This window comes from Pyrgilauda ruficollis, unplaced genomic scaffold (assembly GCF_017590135.1).
Source record: "Pyrgilauda ruficollis isolate IOZ18807 unplaced genomic scaffold, ASM1759013v1 scaffold2, whole genome shotgun sequence".
Lineage (NCBI taxonomy): Eukaryota > Metazoa > Chordata > Aves > Passeriformes > Passeridae > Pyrgilauda > Pyrgilauda ruficollis.
The window spans coordinates 1,811,919-1,833,419 of NW_024519206.1; the positions used below are offsets into that span (position 1 = coordinate 1,811,919).

Genomic DNA, 21,501 nt, shown 5'->3' on the forward strand with positions numbered 1-21,501 from the left:
TTCCAGAAATTGAAATTTTGAATAGATTAATGTTTTAATGCTTATATTTAGCCTCTAATTTGCTACTATGCTGTAAAAGAAATGTTTGGGGTTTATTTTTTTCATAAGCCTGACTGACACTCACTATCTGTGAAAGTCCATTACTTCTTTTTGTATTTCTTGTGGTTTGTGGCATATTCATCTTTGTGGTTTATTTAAATATTTAATTGTGAACAGTTCATGAAGTATGATTCTGCAAGTAAGAATGAGAAAAATTGATCCTATGTGTAGCTCACTGGATTTCACTGGGTCTGTAGAAATCAACTGCAGTAAATGTAAAGCCTAGCCTACAATTTTGTTGAATCAAACACAATATTGAAGGAAATAGCAGATATAAAATTGCAACCTAGTACATAGTTTTAATGCTCAAGTGCTTTTTCCCTTCTGCTCAGGAGGGCAGTATCTGCCTTTTACTTTCAGAAGATAACTTGTTTCACAAGGCTGAATTCATCAAGAATTGAGTGGGAGAAAAGTACTTAAAATCTTAGACATATTTGTAATTGTACAACCTTACAAAAAAATGTCAGTGCAGAAACCTGTTAAGGAGTTCACCTTTATGAAATATTGTACTAATTATGGCTTCTGTCTAATGATTTTTCTGTCAAATGTGTTTTGTAGGCAATTATTAATCTGTTCCAAAGGCTTTAAGATGTGATACCTTTTGCAAGTTCCAGGCATTTTTGATTGTTTGTTAGTTGTTTGCTTTTGTTTTACCTGTATCTTTATCTGATCAGATTTATTGAGCACAAGCTTTGTCTTGATTGCTGTGTATGCCTTAAGCCAGTAGAAACACACAGCAATCTACCTTCCATTTGGTTGGTGTCATGTATCACGTGTACCCTACCTAATTTAGTCTAATACATGCCACCAGTGGCTTAGTTTTATTAGTTATCCTTAAGTTTTAGCACAATATTTGACAACTTTTGTTGACAAATTTTGTCAACTTTTCATTAAGATGAAGGGGTAGCATGGTGTTAGATATCAAGACCATGATAGGTAGGGTTGGTCTCTTTTTGGAGCTCAAAAATTTCATGTATTATTCTGCCTGTCACAACCTCTGCCACTTACTGTTCAGCTGTTAAGTGTTTCTAAGATATGATCATTTGATAGCTTGACTTAAAACACCGGAGATCAAATTTTCTGTGCACTTCCTAAAGTCTGTATTTTGTTTGTGTCAGCAAAACATATTACATCCTGTGCTTTCATTCATAGGAAACTGATACTAAAATCATAGTGTAGACTTACGTACACCTTTAAAACAGCAGCTGTTCCAGTTAACAGAATCTCATCAACATTTACATCTTGTTTAGGGTCCTGCACTTCCGTGAGATTACTGTTCTTAAATGGAAGTCACAGTTGAAATTACCCATAGCCTTATGTGGATACCAAAACACCCCAGAAAAGTGCCTGAAGATAAATATTTATACTTTTGTTTCTGAAGGATGGCAGGATAAGGTGTTCGTACAGTCCAATTAACAGTACTGTAACTGTATGGAAAACAACTAATGGTTTCAGAGTATCTAAATCTAATATTAGGATGACTTTTTAAGAATTAATTAATATATAAACCCATCTTCTGGGTGCAGATTTTCAAAAGACTCTTGTGAGAAGTGAAGGATGACATGGCAAAGCAGTGAAGTTTTCTAGTTCAGAAAGCAGTGGAAAACATCATATAACTTACTAAAAACTCGCAGTTTAGCAAAGTAGTGAAACTTTTATTCACTCATTCTTTTATAAAAGTTACAATTAGTTGCAACATTTGTATCACCATTATTAACATTTATTCAGTAAAACTTTAACTATGGCCTGGAATTTACTTATTATGGCAAGTTGGATTGTTTTAGAAAAGCTTAGGGAGTAAAGGAAGAAACGTTTTCCATTAACTCATTTTGTTAACATTGTGGTAAATCCTCCTACTTCCCCACCTCCCCTCCAAAAGTTGTTTCAAAAGGTTTTAGGACATTGAAGACTTGACTTTGAGCCATTTGGCGTTTTTTAAGCCTAGCTGAAGAATATTTCAGAATCCAGTTTTTAATTAAAAGCTGGCGTTAAACAGAAACCTGGTGGAGCAAGAGTGCATTTCTGTTGGTGCAAAACTCTTTTGCTCTTTTGCCTTCCTGTTTTTCCTGAGCCTCTGAAACTTGGCAGAAGTGACTGATAGACAATGCCTTTTGAGACAACACCCAACTGGTGATCCTCATCACTTAGTGGAGAGTAAATGAGGCTTGGTTTTATGTCAGTGCCTTTAGCCTGGATGGCCAAAGATCCTAATGTTTCGGGCTTCAAGTATGGATGATCTGTGTTTTTTTAAGAAAGCAGCACGAAGCTTCTGTTGCCCTCTCATTTTTGTCACTAAGAGCTTCTCCCAATCCAGTTTTTTCCTCTTGGCTTTGGGGGCATTTGGTACCAATGTGGATCAGACGATTTTTTCACCCTCAGTATCACCAGAGAGGCAGCATTCAATATAAGAAGAGTAAAATTAAAAAGTAGGTAGGATCAGTATATAAATCATTAACGTGGAAGCAGTTTAGTTAAAGACCAGTTGAGCAATTTTTTTAGAAGTTAGTTTGAGACATGGCTTTTGTTGAAGCAGTCCAGCATTGAAATGTGCTTGGTATACTTGTGTCAGTCATTGTAACCTGACTTAGAGTGAATTTTCATACACTTCCATTCTGTGTTCAGAAAATAACCCAGCTGTAATGAACTTAGCTGGTCCTAGATCTGTTCTTATTTAAACTCTTGGGACGGGGAAAAGCAGACCAGATCAGAATTCCACTAATTCTGAGGCTTTCCAGCTCACAGTGCCATCTGGCGGGGTTCATTCCAGTTCAGCGCTCTCGGTAATTAGCACTGCCAGCAGTACTCTTAACTTGATAAAGACTGGCTAAAAAGAATTGCTGAGGTGCTGTTCCTCTCATTATCCTATGTTGTCCTTCAAGATACCATAGCTATCTATAATTGTAAATTCTGGTGATCCCGTTGGTTTTCTTCAGAGGACTCCAAAGGAATGGCTGTCTCTGAAGCAGAAAGACTCTCAGACTTTTATTTAGGAAGATGCTAGGTTTTCTTCTTTGGGAATTTTCTTTTTATCATCAACTAATACTCATGAGCTACTTAAGTTTCCATAAGGGGAGACATCCTAAGGTCTTGTTCAAGCTATTTGGGAAAACCTGGCTGTGAGTGCAACATAAAAATCAGTAGATTGAAAATTCTTCATTTCTGGGTGATTATTTCATGTTCATTCCGCCTAATGTTTCCCATTTAGTAAATTCAGCATCTATTGAATAGAACAAATAACCTAAAGCTCTGTTTGGCTCAACAGATAAGCAGATTGAAACTTGCAAAGAACATTAATTCTTTACTTACAGGTTGGATTTTCAGCTATGTGACATAATATGTTTAAAGTATTTGCAGGTTGCTTGCTCATTTATCTTCTTTTTGTGGGTTTTTATCTCAGGATTTGAAAAGAGTTGTGGTACTCTCTTATTTGTTGATTAGCAGAATAGAACCAGTAGACTTCACTAGGAAGACATCTGTTTATTCTGTGTTGGCAATTTTTCATTCACCTTACTTTCAGTTATCCTTTGCTTAGTATAGACATCAGGAACCTAGAAGAAGAAGGCACTATAAACTTACCTATACTTCAGGAGTTAGTACTTTGCCAAGACAACCCTTAGTGCTTAGATCTTCTGAGAATATGACAAAATGACAAAGTGCCACTTTCTTCTCTAATACCAGTTAACTGTTCAACATCTCTTCTGGGGACAGACTAGCTTTTAAAAAACTTGGTAGCCTAACAGCAGATGAATTTTAAACAGCTCAGGTGAGATTTACTGCCTAAATCTCAGTGTTGCTGTCTCCATGACTCTCTCTTGGGTGACAGAGATTATGGCAGGTATTTTTTCAGTTGTCCAGGGTAAGGTGAGATGGATAAGTTTAAACCACAGCAAATGTCCAACTTCTAAACCATGCCAAAATTTCAAATGCAGGTTGGCTTTTTTAGTTGGTCACTACTGGCTTGCAGGACACCCCAGTCAAGAATTCTTGGGATGTATATGTGCTTAATAAATGATCAGAACAAATGCCACTTCAGAGCTCTGCTTTTTGTGTTACTGAAATCTTCTGTAGGAATAATTACTTACCTGTGGTCAAAGGGAGTAGGCACTTGCCCTATCATTACTAGGGCAGGTGATTCTTAAATTAGTCCTTCACCTTATAAGACAGTCTGAGTCTACGTATTTTGGTTTCACTTTCACTCTCAGTAATCTTTCAGAATTTATGTGTTACTGTCATTCAGTGATGGGGGATTAGTAGCAATATCATTAGAAAAACCTGAGCCTTTCTATCACAGGACTGGTTATGATCTATCGTGATGAGTTTCATAATATATCCAAGTGTTACTGTGTACTTGCAGCCAGAGTCTGTCTGGGTCTGAGATATATCGTAGTTACCACTTACACAATACAGTTTGCCACAATGCATGTTGTACATTCAAGGTGCAGCTTAAAGTGGATTTAGTAGCATTTGCTCTTTATGCAGAATAACTATACCTTTCTGAGGCAAATTTGTGCCTTTTGTGTTGGTGGAAAGTTTCAAGCAACACCTGACAAAAAATTGTATTTCACTTTTTCTTCCCCTCATTATGCTCAGTTGCAGATACTGTTCCTGCAGAGACTTTCAGTCTGCTAAATTGGAAGTTCAAAATATGTTTTCTACACTTAAATAAAGCGTTTGCATTGAAGCACTGAAGCCAGGATTTGTTTGTTAGGCTTATTGGGCTTTTTCTGCTCTATTGTAAGGCAGTCTCAGATAAACAAATAATATTATTATTATCAAATTCTGTTCTGCAAAACACGACTGCATGGGGGCTTTTCAGTCATACCATAAGTATTTAATCACCAAACTGATATTTTGGTCATTTACTGTGGTAGACATTGAGAGTCATTTCAAAGTTGAACGGTTTCTCTTCATTGCTGCCAGGGCTTGCTGCTCACTCTGGGGTAGCTTGCCAGGTGAGCTCTCTAGTCCTCTTCAGCAGAGCTACACACCACCACGGTCAGTTCCCAGCTGTTACTGCCCTGTGGGATAATTCCACCCCGGGTGCAGGACGTGATGTTTATTTTTATTAACTCACATGCAGTTCTTGTTGGCTTCGGCTTCCAGCACAGTCTGGAAATGAGGTCTCACTGTATGGTGGCTCTTCCTTCTGCTGCGTCTGGCTTTCCACCATTTGTTGTGATCCATGAGCTTGCTTAAGATGCATTCAATTTTATTATCCAGATTATCTGTAAAGAATATTACAGGGCTGTCAGTTTGTCTTTCAGCCATTAACTACTGTTTTTAGCTAGAGACCAGAAGATTCAGAAGTCCTTGTCTTCTTACATTGGGTGAGTGATCTGAATATGACGTGGTTCAGCACAGAACATTTCTCATTGGACACCAGACTGTTTGAGAACTTCTGACAAAGAATAAGTCCTTCTATGTGAGGACATGTTAATCTGAAGTTTAAGCAGGGTCTGGAACATCTTTTGAAGTGACAGCAGTTGAGAAATGCAAAATCATGGTGTGGATCCTCCATTCGTGCTCTTTTTGTACTGTGTAAAAATAAAAAAAGTGTAATTACTTGATTGTAGCAGCTTGTCTGAGGTTCCTTTTTGTCTGTAAGTTTGTGACTCATCCTTTTATACTTCTTCCTTAAATGAATATAAAAAAAGAAATAGGGGTTTGTACTCAACAGAAGCTGTGAGAGATGAACAGACCCTGCTCTTTCTGTAAGAAGTGCCTGCGTGGCAATGAATTGGAGATGAGTTTGATTTTAGAAAGTTGAAGTTTGAATCTAATAATGTTTGTGTACAGGTACATGAAGTGTGACTGTACAGCTATACTTGTACAATATGTGCTGTACCTATGAATTTCTTCACTATTAGAAGAGGTTTTTTTGACTGTAACTACAACAAATATGTTTTATCTTATTTCCTAACATCCTTCTTTGGAAGCACTGAGCACTTTAAATTTCTGTTAAATGTAATACCTCTGAAATTGAGGCTGCCCAGATCTGTTACATTATCTGAGAATGTTAAGGAATAACAAGCATTCATAAAGCAGCATCCAGTTTTAAATGGTGTAGAATGTGTTTCTGTTCTAAAAAGTATTTTGTGCATGTGAACTAAAAATATAGCTACTGATGCTTTGCAAATGTAGCTTCATTGATTTTCAGGGATGTTTTTCAGTATTGTCTTCTACTGTTATATAGGCAGTGATTAAATGTTGCAGCTTTTGTTCAGACTTTTTAAATTGCTTAAGAGATTAAGTTTCACATTATGTTGGAGCCAAATTTTATTTTACCATGGACTTTTACTCTAGAAATAGTTCAGTCAGACCATATTTGAAACTAATCAATGGACAGTGTTACCCAGCAATCCAGATTGCTGGCACAAGTGCGAAATGTCAGAATCTGCTGAAGGTAGCTGAATAAATAAATAATGCTGCTGTTGTAATTGTAGCAGTACATTAACTATCATAACTTACATGATTTGCACAAGTAATCCCCTCCACTCTGCAAGTTAGTTCCCTTCTGTCTCAAGAGTAAGTATTTAGTTCCTAACAGCAATTGATTCTTCTCTGCATTTCTGACTTTCTGCCAGTTGAAGGACAAAAAGTGAAGGCAATGTTGTACCAGGGTACTGGTAATTTTGGTGCAGTCTATGATGTGGGAATTGGTGCTAGTATATTGGTTTGGGATTAATGAGTAGGAAGTTATAATTAGAACTAGATAAATGCAGATATCATCTAAATACCTAAGTTCTTCTATTCAATTGTTCTTTTACTGTGGGAAATGATTTTTAAAAGTATACCCATTGTCAGTCTGCATGCTGCTCTCTTGCAGTCCAGTGACTCTCAGTGTTTTTCTCTTTACAAGAGACAACACCTTGTGACAGAATTTAGTCCTAATATCCATTTCCTATTTTTCAAACTGATGGAAAGCTGAGTAGCTGTTGTAAATGGCACTTCTGAAAATCTGGAAATAAATAATTCTTCCTGCGCAATTTTATTGTCCCTTTTTGTGCATTAAAGGGAAAGAAACATATTTTCATTCTCATTTCATTGTACACTGGATATTTGATAGAAATATTTCAGACAATAATTTACTTTTTTCTAAATGCTATGAAGTGAACATGCCTGTTTCCAAGGGTGTTGGGGTTTTGCCCAGAAGCAGGACTTGAAAAAACCTGTAAGCTGGGAATTGCAAGTTGTTAGTTTATTTAGTTGCAAAAGCTCAGAGTCAAGGAGTGAAATTGATTGCTCTTCACAGCTGAAAAATACAGATGAAATCTTTAACGTAATTCAGTACTGCTTGCAGGATCCAAGCAAGGTCTTACCAGCATGATGGGAGAAGCTGGAGGCAGTGTCTTGACAGATAGGTGAATAATGTTAAAAAATGCTCTGGATTGGCTTTCATATGTACTGAAAATGCATTAAGTGGATCGTGGCTGACTGTGTTCCCAATGCTTTCCCAGGGTAAGGGGCTCATTCTCTGTTGGTTCTCAGAGGTGTATCAATGGAGAGAGCCTCTTCTGAATGTCCTTCAGCTTCTGTTTCTTTGCATCCTTCCTCCTTGAGTACCTGCTGTGTTTACATACTTGGCTCTTGCTTGCAATTTTTGTAACTCAGTAGAAACTTGACATTGCATTGTTTCAAATCTGCAGATTCAGAACTGATGGAAGCAGCATTAAGTTCTCCACAGGCTTAGCTGTGGCATAATTAAACTGGTGTGCCTGGAAGACAGGATAAGACACTGTATCAGTGTGTACTTGTTTCACATTTTGTTCATGCTGGAAAAATCTATTTTTCTAGAAATACAAAATATGGAAGTATTTTTCTTTTTAATTGAAAAATTTAATTCTAAAGAATTTGTTTTCCTTGGCTTCCATGACTGCTGGTGGACTTTTCCCTGCTTATCATTGGAATAATGATAGATTCTCAACTGTAGTTAATGAGAAGGAATTTGATATCTGAGACTCCCCTGTTTTGATATGAGCATCACAGAATGCGTTTGGTCAGCAGTAGCTTTTTGCTGTACTGCTTCTCTTATTTCTAGCTTTTAAAATTTGATTAAAAATATTAATTTAAAGTTATGTTGCATTAGTAGCTGGACAGTTCTTTGTGTACCTGAATGTGTGGGGTTAAACATCTTATGATTTGTGCATGCATCCATCACTACTAGTGCAGTTATTTCCAAAGTCCTAGATTTTCATATGTAATTTGTCAGTTGAGAACTTGTGTAATAACAAGAATGTAACATTTTCTTTTTCACATGTGTTTAGCTTTCATATGTGCTCATCTTTGTCAGTGTTTAAACAGAAAAAAAATAGGATCTGCTTGTAACTGACATGGTAGATTTTAATCTGTTAATTCTGAAGAAGTGAAAGTCAACAACTTTGAAAGGAGGGAAATCTGGCATGCCCAGATGCTTCAGTTAAAATACGCAAAATACTTGAGGAGAGACAAGGCATAATTCATTCGTCCTTGAGCTACACATCTAATTTTGTAGACAAATAAAGACTGTAAAGCTGCTTTAAAGAAGCCAACTTAACTTTCTATTACAGAAGGTTTCAATCAAGTTGGGGGAGAGAGTTCTTGACTGGTGGCACTACATGTAATTTATTACTTAGTAATATAAACATTTGAAAAAGCAAAATTTCTCAGTAGTTGCACTTGAAGTCAGGTTGTTTGCTTTCTCTCATTGGGACATTTGAACAAATTCTGCTTTTCTTTTGGATAAACTGAAAATATTTTATTGAGGTAAACTTAGAGTTTTAGGAGGATGTAGTAATATACTAAGGGAACAACTGGAACCTTTACCCTTCCCATTTTTGAGAAACTAAATAATTTGAGAAACTAAATCTTTCATTATTTGGGTTTGGGCATGGTTGGTTGGCTGGTTTGGGGTTTTTTTCTCTTAAACTTTGAAGTAGAAGGAGACTTTTCTTTCTTTTCCTGTGTAGAATTTTTTAATTTAATGGATTTTTTCCGAAATAATAAAAGATACACGTTTAAAAAATAGAAAAAAAAATCACAAAGTTGAACTAATTAGAAAAGTAGTAGGGAGGAGGTAAGTATTAAGTACTTAGGTGAGCATATTTGGCTCAGCACATGTTCAGGTCCTCCTCCTGTAAACAGAGCAGGAGCCATATGCCAAGCTGTCGTCCTAAGAAAGGAGAGGAGGCTGAAGAAACCCACGAAGAAATACAGATAAAGGGGCAAAAGCTTAAACCAGCCACAAGTCAGAGCTGATCTCTCAGTGGTGTGTTTAGACTGGGCCTTCTGAGCTCTCTTGGGGCCAGATGAGAACTAGAAAGCCCTTCAGGTGACATCTTGCCCTGTAACCAAACGGTGACTGGGAAAGGGGATCCGTGTGCCCTGTTCAGTTTGGGTGTTCCTGAAGAAGTTGGATGGAAGCCTGGCTTTCTCGACTGGTGAATATCACGAGCAAATATGCTATCTTTTCTATATTTGTTTTCTTACACTTGCAGCGTATTTATTTAAGAAAACATGGTATTTGAGTATTAGTTGATGTTGACAGTTTAAAGCTTTATAGTCTTTATTTGTATGCTTTACACTGGAGCTACATTTATGAAAAGTATTGTAGTACATAATGTTGGATGCTTCAATTGGAAAGTAGTGATTCTTGTTTTCAGATTTTATTGGTAAGATCTTTTTAGTTTTGAATTTTAATTTATAAACTCCAGTGTGCTTATTTTACTTATTTGAACAAAACTTCTGTTCTTGTTAAGAAAAAAAATTAAATGGATTTCCTTGTAAACCACTGTAAAGTGATTAAAAGTGATAAGCTCTTCAAAAGGCAGTGTCTTACTGTATTTGAATAGCTTACATACTAATTGGTTTTTAAACTGTGTGCCTGGCTCACCTGTGACTTTTTGTTCATCAGCATGTTTTGCTACAAGGTAGTGTGTCGTGTAATCTGCTCACTTTCTGGTATTAGAGTATTCCCTTAATAAGTATTTTGCTACTTTGCTATTTCTTTGTGTTTTCAGTAACTTGATCAGCTTTTTGTGTTATAGTAAACTTTTTTAAAAGCTTTGTGTGATGCTTGAAGAGAAGTTTGCTTTTATCTGTCTCTGAAATAAAAATCAGAAGGAATTTCTGTAAATTATTTTAAGGTTCCTATGAAATTGAAAAGTGAGATCAGATTATTTAATTGCATTTGTCCTTTATAATGACATCTGTACCTTTACCTTTGAATGTTTTGATTTTTAGGTATCAGTCTGTGGAACAGTAACTTGCGAATATGAAACTGAAAAGGAGTTAATTAACTGAGTGTTGGTTTACAGTTAAGATTTTGTTAAAGCAAAGTATGCAAAAGGAAAAATAATCTGTGTCTGTCTCACATATGCAATATTAACTTGTTTTCACTAGTGATTAATTTGAAGCTTTATGTAGAATAGTGGGTAAAGCTTTGTAGAGGATGTCATTAGTAATGAAGAGGAAAACTTTCACCTTTAACAAGATTTTGTCTTCTCTACAGCTTGCCCAATTTAGGCAGCGGAAGGCACAAACTGATGGTCAAAATGGATCAAAGAAGCAGAAGAAGAAGAAGAAAACAGCAAGCATCAAAGATGAAGAATCAATACAAGATGGGATTGAAACTGATCGATCTCGAAGTGATGAAATATCCACATGCAGCAGTCGAAGGGGAGGCGCTGCTACTGCTGACTTTGCTATTATCAGGACTTTGCATAGTGGAGAAATTATCAAACATGCCCCAGCTTACACCATTGAGGTGAGTTTGTCTCAGGCTACAGTCACTTTTGTGAGTGAGTGGGCATAAAATAATCCTTCATTTTGAGAGTGGGAATAAGCAATTGAATGAGATTTTGCACACCATTTCCTCTCTTCTTCTGTCTGACTTAGTATGTCCAGTGAAGACACTTTCTACTTGCCTGCTGGCATAATTTTTTTATTGTAGTCAGTTCCCTGTAGAGTATGGATAGTGTGTTTGTACCGCTATACTCCTTAAATGTGCACAGATTAATTTTGTTTTATTAGCAGTTGCAAATTGAAGAGAATTTTTGATCTTTGCACTTATGGTTACACCAAAATGCAAAACTACACATCTTTCTTGTATTCATGATGTAATTTGAGTCGCTGTGGTTAATGAGGACAAGGAATGGATTTAGAAATCACTACTAAGAACTGAGTGGCTTAAGAGATTGACGAACAGTTACTCTACTTTTACTACTTAATGAAATATAATCCTAATTGCCATTGGCTGAAAGTACATGCTCTGGGAAGTTTGGAAGATGCTGTGTGACATACACTGGCCATGCAATTTAGTTCTGAGTGGACATGAATTCATGTAATGTCATTACAGATAGAAGGGACAAGAAAGACTGATATTATTTACAGAATAACTTACTCCATTTGTGAAATCAGTGATTCTAAAATGACATGAGTGGCATTCTGAGGAAGTATCTCAGTGCAGATTCCTAGCTCTGTGCAGATGAATGCAGTAATTTTTGAGAGATGTGGTACAGATGAATGCTCTGCATTTTGACTTGCCAGTCCTGTGCTGGGATAGACCATTTGTAACCATTTTGGTTCCATTATTGAATTTCCAGCAACTGAGGACTAACTGAGAAATTACACTTTTTGAAATGTTTTCTCATTTTGGTTAAAAAAACCAAACTTACTGTGGTGGAGGGGCAGACAGGCTAAATAATACATGCAAATGAAAACTTGTTAAGTAATTGATCCATTTATTTTACAGTTTTAGCCTATAATACACAAGATGATATATATCAATAATAGATATATCAATATATCAGTACACTAGACATTTTGAACCTTGTAATTATGTGCCTTTAACATGTAGCTTTTAATTCTTAGAAAACTTATGTTAGGACTTCAAAACTGTAGTAACTCAATAAAATTGTCTGTTCAACAATTTTCCTGAAGGAGGTAAGAAATTTGATAACAGAATAACTATTTTCTTCGATGAAGATATGACTTCTTTGCCTTCTAGGAAAAGAGAAAGATGTATTATATGAAATGAATCGGATTATCTACAAGTAATGAGAGAGGACTGCTAGGGAAGAGAGGAGTTTAGAGACCCACTTAAACTGTTGTTTTTATAATACAACAGCCTACATAAATATGACAACTGTATGAATTCATTTCCTTGATCAAATGTATTTTGAAGTTGCAGATGGACTCTGCTAGTGTATTTCCTTTGTTAGGATAAATGTCTCTAGTACAGCTGGAGAAACAGGGTAAAGTACAGAGTCATAGAATAACTTGGGTTCGAAGGGACCTTTGAGGTCGTCTAGTCTGATCCTGTGCTCAAGGAGGGTCTAATTAGATCAGATTGGTCCTAGTGGCCTGTGTTGGCCTCTAAATGCATACAGTACAAGACATAGATGATTTTAGAAATGGAAAAAATATCTGCATTGCAGTTGTAAAGATTGTATGCATAGATACATCTTAAGATGGGGTATAATTTTTCTGAGGTCTGTCTTATTCCCAAAGCAACTTATCTTTTGTTTAAATAAATAAATTTGGAGATGCACTGGTGTTTCTGGTTTGTTGGAGGGAGGTGGTTTGTTTCTTTATTTCTTTTTTAAAATTCTTTAAAATAATAAGCATTAGAATCATGTAAATTTGTAATTTGACTCTGTTGAGTTACTTAGTGACTTTTAAACCAGTCCACAAAAAAGGAAAAAAAACACCCCAGTCCCAATTTGGAGAGCATTTTTCTTTGTTAAATGTGGTCTGTAGCCTCCTTAGTCATATTACTTAAATAAATAATTGGTATTTTGTAGTTGGAAGGTGATGGCTAAAGTCTTTGCAATATTAAAAGAAGAGGAAAAACTCTGAAAGTGTTTCAGTGAATCTCATAATTTACTGGTTTTAGTTTTACAAGTGCAATGATTTGGACAGAGAGCCTGTATTACAGTAATTGGATTGGAGCTTGCTGGGTTGAAATGGCAGCCACTGTAATAGGCAGTTTCAGGCTAATCTCTGCCATGGAGAATTACAGCTTTGAGCTGTTTGCTTTTTCACCCAACATTAAGTCATTGTAGGTTGCTGTGTCAGAAGAGTGAGACAGGATTACTGGAAGCATTATGCGGGATCATTTTCTAGCTAAACTTTGATTCTACTTATTTATTTTATCTTTTACGGGAACTGATATTTAGAATTGTTCTTTCTGTACCACAAAATACAGACTCAGAACATCTGACTATACTGCCTGTTTATCTAAAAATCTTGGCTGGGCTTCTCTGTGGTAGTTTTGTGGGTAGAAGTTTATGTCCCTGCAGTTCTTCTAGTATGATTTTAAGTCCCCAGTGGAATTAGCATGTCCAAATACAAGTAAAAAAAGTGTTCTCTTACTCAATATGAATATCAGAAAGTGAAAGAGAGGTACTCCTCTGAGAGGTTATTTCCCTTGCGAAGGCAGAAGCGTGAGGACAAAAGCGTTTAGAGTACAAAGTGGTTTTTTTGCAGTCATCCAGCTGCCTTTTTTGTTTTTTCCTTCTGTGTTCCTAAGGGTGAATTCCTTTATCCCCCTGTGTTCTCTTCAGTTGCAGAAACTAATTGGAAGAACTCTGGAAGAACTATCATTGTTTAGCCATTACATTTTACATTCCGTCTGAACTCAATTGTAATCTCTAAGGTTTCCATCCACTGTCAGAGGAACAATGTACAAAATTTCTTAGAGAAGTGCCAGTTGGTATTTATTTGGTCTCTTTTTTCATGTTGAATGTTTTTGTCTTGTTTTCACAAAGAGAATATTTTTTGTCTTTATTCTGTTGCACCCTGATATCTTTAGGTGTTGACATCCATAGTGTCCTTTAGGTGTTGACATTCATAGTGTCCTTTTCCATATAGAGGTAAAAATAACCTAGACCACATCATAAAATGAACTGGAATCAATTAAAATATTGGGTTTAGGATTGATTTTTTTTGTGACTTCTGCAGCTAAAAATGGAAGAAAACAAAAGTCGCTTCTAACGTAGATAATTGCTGAGATCACCTTTTCTGGGAAGTCTTGAAATGATGGATTGGAGCACACTGCGTTGCAAGAATGTCCTAATGCCAGAAAAGCAAAAGAAATTAACCTGTCACAGTAAAATTGTCCTTGAGTCACCTGGGTAGTAAAAGCTATTATACAAAGCTTCTTAGAAAAGAAAAGTTCAAAGTTCTGTGATGAAGAATACCTGCTAATTGACTAAGGTTGGATTAGTAACTCGTCTTTTGGTTTTTAAAGGTCCTTTTGGTAATAGTTTTAGAATAGCTTAACTGTTAACTGAAATAGGTGGTAAAGCTCCATGTTCATTGTTTCATTTCTGTAAGGTATTCCAGTTGTTAGTTTCTGAGATTTTGACAAGGATCAGCAAGTGATTAAGAAGAAGACTCTGGATAGGATTCTTGAGAACCGATGAAGAAAAGTGAGAGAAATAAGAAAGTATGTAAGCAGTATGAAAAAACAGTGAAGATGCCTCAGTGAGAAAAGGTGTTAGTGGTGAATGTGGTAAGACATTCCTGTGATGGAAGCATGATAGCAAAGATCAACTAAGGGCTTTGACTAGAAAAGAGCTATTCTGGGATGTACAGTAAGGTGGAGGAATTGAAAAAAAAAAGTGGATAAATAAATGTGGTAAAAATTAGTCCAGTCTCTTCAGATAATACAGCACCCATTGAAACATGTTTTGAAATGGAAGAATGAAGAAAAGCAAATGTTTGTAAATAGTCTGTTCAGTAATAAAGTCAGTGCCACAAGAGAAGGGTAATAAATTCTCAGCAGCATATGGTTCTGATGGAAGCCAGTCATTCTTTCTATTCACAATCTGGCCAGAAAATTGCCAGGATAATTTGCCAACTTTATTTGATTCATAAGATAACCTCTGGTATAATGCCTTCCTTTATCTCTGTAAATACTCATATATAATAGATTTACTAGCACAGAAATTACCTGTATTGGAGAATGGTCTCTGCAATTACAGGGTATTTCACTTTAGATAAAACATTTATAAAGCCATGTTACCAAAGAATAGAAACATAATTGAATGCGTAGGTTACCACTGCTGATGGTGTTTTCTGATACCATCAGAGCTTTACACGCTGCAGAGTTCAGTACCTCGCTGCAGGTTATATTCGGCTTTATCTCCACTAAAATACACTCAGTTTAAATTTGATCATAGTAAATTGGTTTGGGTCATAAATTACCAGGGAATTTGAGTTGAATGTTTTTTGATATTAGGAGCTAAGGAAGACATGATAAGGCAATATAAAAGAATAGCCCTTCATATTCAGAATGTTTTACAAGTATTAAAGGCCCATGAGGTTCAGGATGACCTAAAGAGAGGGTTTTATGTCTGGGATATTCTGTTTACATTCTCTTTGCCTCACTTCTAGTCATGGTCTCCTTAATTAGACTTACTTGTGATCCTCTATGAATTGCTAGAAACCCATCTGAAAATGGCAAAGTCAAAATAACTTGGTCAATAATTAATCCAGCCTTTTGTAGTTACATTTTTATGACAGTTTTCACTGAGGTCATAAAAAAGTCAGTAGTTTCCTTCAGGTAGAATTCTGTTCCATGAATATTCAGTCTATGCCTTCATCCATTGCAATTCGAGTTATTTTGGAACCAACTGTATGTTGTTTCTTGCAAAACATTTTATTGTCACCTATGGATGTTTTCCAAAGAAATATGAAAATCACCTTGCAGTTTTTATGGCAAATTTTGTATATGAGTTCTTTTGTGAATCCTGGGGTATTGTTGGGCATCCAGCGTCCAAGAACATGACTTTTGATCAGTGCTTAACTGCATACAGAAACAAGTTACTCTAAAATGGGCCTGCTGTATTCTGCAGAATTTTGCAGTATTTCCTCTGATGTATATAGACAGAACTTTAAAAAATTTTCTGAGTACTGTTATCATTAAAGGCACCATCTGCAGAATTGATGGAGATAGTTGCATATACAGAGTCTTTGAGATGTCTCTTCAATGTATTTTAGCAATCAACTACATTGTCAGTGAAGAAAATACTAAATAAGGTGTTTAAGTGTTTTGCCAGAAGAGAGTAGCTGTTTGCAGCAAGAAAATGCTGTGGGACATAGTTCATAGAATACGTGCAAAACAGCTATGAGGATGTAACAAACACCTGTTTCAAATTCCTTGAAGCTTTGAGAGACCTGATAAGTAGCCTTCTTGGCATTATCCTGTCAAAGATTTTGTGTTGCTAAGAGTATGTCGTAAGAATTTTTTAAAATTATTTCCATTGAGACTGGACCCCTGTGGCTCAAATGAGCTGTGTAAAACCTAATTACTTTTGTTCACCAAAGAAGAATTGAAGCATACAGAACAGGTAGCTTGATAATGGAGGGAACTGTATTTGAAATAAAGTTGGTCAGGTCTCACTTAGGAAGTAACATAGCTGCTTGGAGGGCAAGATGACTGCCTGTAAAATGTTGACTATTTGTAATGTTACAGATTCTGATAGTGAAAGAATAACATGAAGTCTTACAGTCTGGAGTGTAATGTGTGAGCTCATAGGATTTAATTTTCTTTAACTGGTTTTTTAGCAGGGTTTGGATGATCCCCTTAGCACAGGAGACAGTGCATTTAACTGGAGTTCATTTGGCCATCTTTCTGTCCTTAAAAATCATAGAATCCGTTGGCAAAACTACTTGGTTTTAACATGCAAAGATACAGGACTAAAGTTGACAGTTTAGAAAGATTATTTATGCTGCTAATGGATATTGTACACCTAAACTGATGGAGCACTATGTGGTTTTGACAATTTTGTAAAAAAAAAAAAAAAATTTAGGCTTTTTTTTTAAATTTTATTTTAGATTGGTATGCAGAAGAGACCAGCAATATATAAACCTTTAAAAAATATCATATCTGGTAAAATTGCCATAATAAAACAAGAGAATTACTTTCAATTATCAACTTCCTATGAGAATTAATATTTTCTCACTCCAGCCTAAGCTTCAACCTACAAATTATTTGCCTTTTTCTATAACGATCTACTAGGTTTATCTGTCTATAGTTTATCTGAGGATGTGCAAATTAATTTTTCATCTTCCTTATGAACAAGAGACTGTTTTTATAATTTAAAAGCATTAAAAGGAAAACTATTGCAGAAGTGGGACTACTTGTTCCTGTTTTTTGCATGTTGGAGAAGTGCCTATATTTCATGCTGTATATAAAGATTTCTTGAAGAGTTCTTAGATCTAGCTATATATATACACATTTATAGTAACTCTTCTGAGCTTCTATAGGAATGCTTCTAATCATTCTTTGTGAAGACTCCTGAATTTGAACCATGAAAAACTGTGAGAAGATAACAACTATATATTTGTTATCTCTGTTATGAAAAAAAAAAAAGTGGTTTTCTCTGATTTTATTTCTTCCAGAGGATTTTGTCCTAGACCAAGGACATAGACTACAAACAAGATTTGTATTTCATACATATTTGTATTTCATAGCAGAAACACTTTTGTCACCCTAGAGTTTTAAAACATAATTTTGATTTCTCTTTCAGTTCGTGTCTTATTTTTGAGGCGGACCTGGGTTTATTTTTTAAAATTATATGCACTGTATGAATTTAAACTTCCAAATAAACATTTTAAGGTAATATTGTGCACTCTGTACATTAAACAATACCCTTTGCTTAGGTTAATTATATTCTCTAGCTGCATATTGGATTCAAAATATGTTGAATCAATGTTGTTAGGATTGTAAAAACTGCAGAACTTCAGGAGGTCTGAGTGGTAGATTACTTTGAAAAAAAACAAAACAAAACACAGTTGACATTCCAAATTTTATCTATGTCTACTGATTCAAAACATGCCATGTTCCTTTGAAAATAAGCCTGATAGAACTCAATATAAAATGGACACATTTAATGTGAGGCTGACTAACATGTTAAGTGAATTTTGGACAAGCTCTATTATGTGCACGTAATTTTTGCCAAAGCAGTTCTAACTCACGGTGACACTTCTCAAGTTTTCAGGTTTTTCTTTCAAGTGCACTTATTCCATGATAGTGTGCCTTATACAATATTTTATATATATATATATATAATGTATGCTATTATAAATACATAATTTGCATATTTTTCCCACAAACATTTTGGTTCTCAAACTTCATACAGTTTATGTAGTTCATCAGGATACACTGTGTTTCATTCAGGCATCTGCCATGGCACATCTATGCTTAGTTTGTTAAGGCTTTGTTCCCTTAATTCCTCTATTTCATTAGATCACAAGATTTGAGTCTTTGTCCACTTATTTTCTCTTGGTTTCCATGGAAGCTGAAGGATGAGTGTTGGTTTTAAAATATTAGTCAGCATCAAAAGTCTTGCATGTATGATAATTATGTTCTATACAAGATTGTGTTCTTAAGCCAGCAAAGTTCCTAATTAGGTAAAATAGATATAGCAGAGACAAATTCTTTTCATAGTACTTCTTAGTTCTTTTTAAAAAAAAAATAAAAATAAATCCCATAAAAGTAAGTTTAATTTTCAAAATATTGTTTTGTACCTGTAGTTATGTGAAGATTTTAGCAGGTGATTATAGTGTTTCTGTGATCATAGTTCAACAGCAAAATGACTTCGTTAAAGCTGGGGTTTCAAGCAAGTGAAGGTGACCTTTGCTGTACATAAACTCTTATTAAATTCACATACACCTTGGTGTTTTCAAATACTGTAAAATGTCTTCTTTAGTATTTTTAGAGTGCCATCATTGTAAATATTTTAATATTTTATTTTAGCCAGAAAGTGAAATTTCCACCACAGTAGAAGATTACAGTTCTGAGGTAAGACTGAAGTAATGCTTTTCCTAGCTTTTCTTTCAACCTTTTCTGTTACATGTTTGCTGCAATGCTGTGCATAGTTTGTCAGAAGGAGAAGGAAAGAAAGAGCAGACGTGATACTATGGACAAATCTGTTGCATGTTATTACTGGTATGATCAATGTACCATTAAAGCAAGCATTATGTCAACTCCATAATGGGATGGCTACTGTAATAAATAATGCAGTATATACGTGAACTGTTGTAGCAGTGTCATCCTTAAGGTCACATTAATGCTTTGCATTGCCAGGGAAGTATTGGCTGTGCGTAATCTCTACTAATTTTCTGTGATAGACTATTTAACAAGTCAATTACATTTTAATGAGTTTCAAAGCAGCCTCAGTGACTGGCTGAGTGTCGCTCTACTGGTGGGAGGTGATGAGTGATTACCTGTGCATCGTTTGTTGTTTAGCTGGTTTGCTTTCTTTCACTTATTAAGCTGACTGTATCTCATCCCATGAATTTCTGTTGCTTTTGCCCTTCCAGTTCTCTCTTCCACCCTGCTGGTGGGGGAGTGAGTGAATGGAGCAGGGGCTTAGCTGCTAGCCAGAGTCAGCCCACACATTGGCATCTACAGCTCTTCTCTGTCACACTGAAGGGTAGTTGTGTGTGTGGAATTTGGTTCCTGTCAGATAAAACAGTTATGTTTGTAAGGAGTAAACTACCTCATGCATAAATGCTGGTCGAGAACATGCCAGCAGGAAATAGCCATGGAACATCTGAATACAGTAGGAATTGGTTTTAGTTTGAAAATCTAATTTTTCACGTCTCAAACAATCACTTTGTGTAGGGACAGTCTGGGTTTTATTTTGCAGTTCTCTTTGCTAAACAGTTTAGAATAAACACACCCAGAATCTTAAGCTTGGCAACAAGTAAGAGGAGATGAAGTAAATCAAATTCATCTCATTGCTGTTTGCCATCAAGAGTGTGGCAGACATACTTTTGAAGAACTGCTGTGACTGTAGTGCACCTTTTTAGAATATGCATCACCATGGTATGTGAATACTTTTAAATGGAATTTGCAGTATGTGAAGAATGAACCCTTGAAAACAGTTGACAATGTCATTGATATTCATGTATTTTAACACGTGAGACATTACATATATAATGAAGTATGGATGAAATTCTGATCACTTCTAAGGTGGTAGGAAGCAGTGCTGGAGACTGATTGCAAAAGCTGAAGAAAACATGTCTTTGCACAGGGCAACAAGATATAGAAAACATCTGGTATAATGCCTCATGGTAATTGTGGGTGTGTTCTGATTTTAGTGTTTCAGGTTTCAGTTTCAGTTGAATTTAAAGCTATCATTTTAACATGAAGTTTCACATCTAAACACTTCATTCTTCAAAGATTTCAACAGATAACCTGCAGAGGATATTAGGGAGCAAATTTTCAAACACTGAATACAGGGAAGAGTAGAATTGCTGAATAGGAAGAGTAGGAATAGGAAGAATATCTGAATATTCCTTAAAAAAATTACAGATTTCCTAAAAAATGCAGTGGCAGATGTATTTCTAGGCAGTTCTTATTCCTGCAAAAAGACTTTTTACTTTGCTGAGAGTTATTTTCTAAGACATAAATATGCAGCACAAAACTCATGAATACTAGCATGATACTGGCTCTGGTGAACAGCAAGTTCAAGCAGTCAGATTTGTCATCTTTTCTAAACTCTTCTTAATTCCAGTTCATTACAATTAGTTGGTGTCTGAAATGGGGAGACATCACATTCAGGAATGCAGATATTTTAAGAGCTCATTTTTCAATATGTTTCATATCAGCTGTAATGTTACTTTTTACTCTGCTTCCATTCATGGACACACTGTAAATAAAATTATCTGAAGCCTTTTCAGTTGAAGGTGATAATAAATTAAATTTTGTCTGCAGTAGCATAATTATGCAGATATATAAAATATTGAGCTTATGTTTTTTTTTCAAATACGTTATTTCCTTTTCAGAACGCTAAGAAAACCCATATTTGAAGAGACATAGGCCTGGTCATCCATCTTTTTCCTTATAGATTAAACATCTATATTCTTTTTAGTGGTTTTGCCAGAAATTGAGTTGAATTGAAATTGTCATGCTTCAAATTCAAATAGGTTGTAAATAGTTTGTTTTGTTGTTGTTGATAAATTAAATCAGATGGTGTTAATTCCTCAGCCCCTTCTCCTGAGGAATTGATAAAACTAAGTGATAAGGTATTTCCCTCTTTAGGAGACTTACCTAATAAGGCAGTACAGTTAACTAGGCAAAACTGAATGTATGTTTTTATAAGAATTCTTGTATTGAAGGAAATTGATTGTAAATACAGTCTTTTGTTCCGTTTTGCTCAGCCACCTTTCTAATACCTACACTATCAAGGTACTAGCTGCCTGAAGACTGGTAAATCCTTCATATGTCTGGCTTGTCTTCTGGGACAAGTTCCTCAGTGTGAGCAGCAATGACACCTACCTGCATAGTCTTAAATTATGATGGTGGTTAGCTATTTAAGATTATGGTTTGAACTCAGAACTAAGGGAAGTTAGTCTTTTCCTTACAGTTGGAATTTTGAGGGATTTTATAACTCTGTAAGGTAAAGTTGC

At 35.5% G+C, this 21,501-nt stretch overlaps 1 protein-coding gene across 6 annotated transcripts in view; it reads left to right on the top strand.

The window, feature by feature from the left end:
- The window catches only part of AKAP9 (A-kinase anchoring protein 9), a 106,157-nt gene that overhangs the window by 14,475 nt on the left and 70,181 nt on the right, over positions 1–21,501 (top strand). For 5 of the 6 annotated variants that reach the window (XM_041466775.1, XM_041466777.1, XM_041466779.1 and 2 more), the window contains exons 2-3: positions 10,586–10,840; positions 18,842–18,886. In XM_041466775.1, coding sequence (XP_041322709.1) covers positions 10,586–10,840; positions 18,842–18,886 — 300 coding nt within the window. Of the gene's footprint in view, positions 1–10,585; positions 10,841–18,841; positions 18,887–21,501 lie in introns of those variants that run through there. The other variant, XM_041466780.1, reaches the window with a different exon arrangement.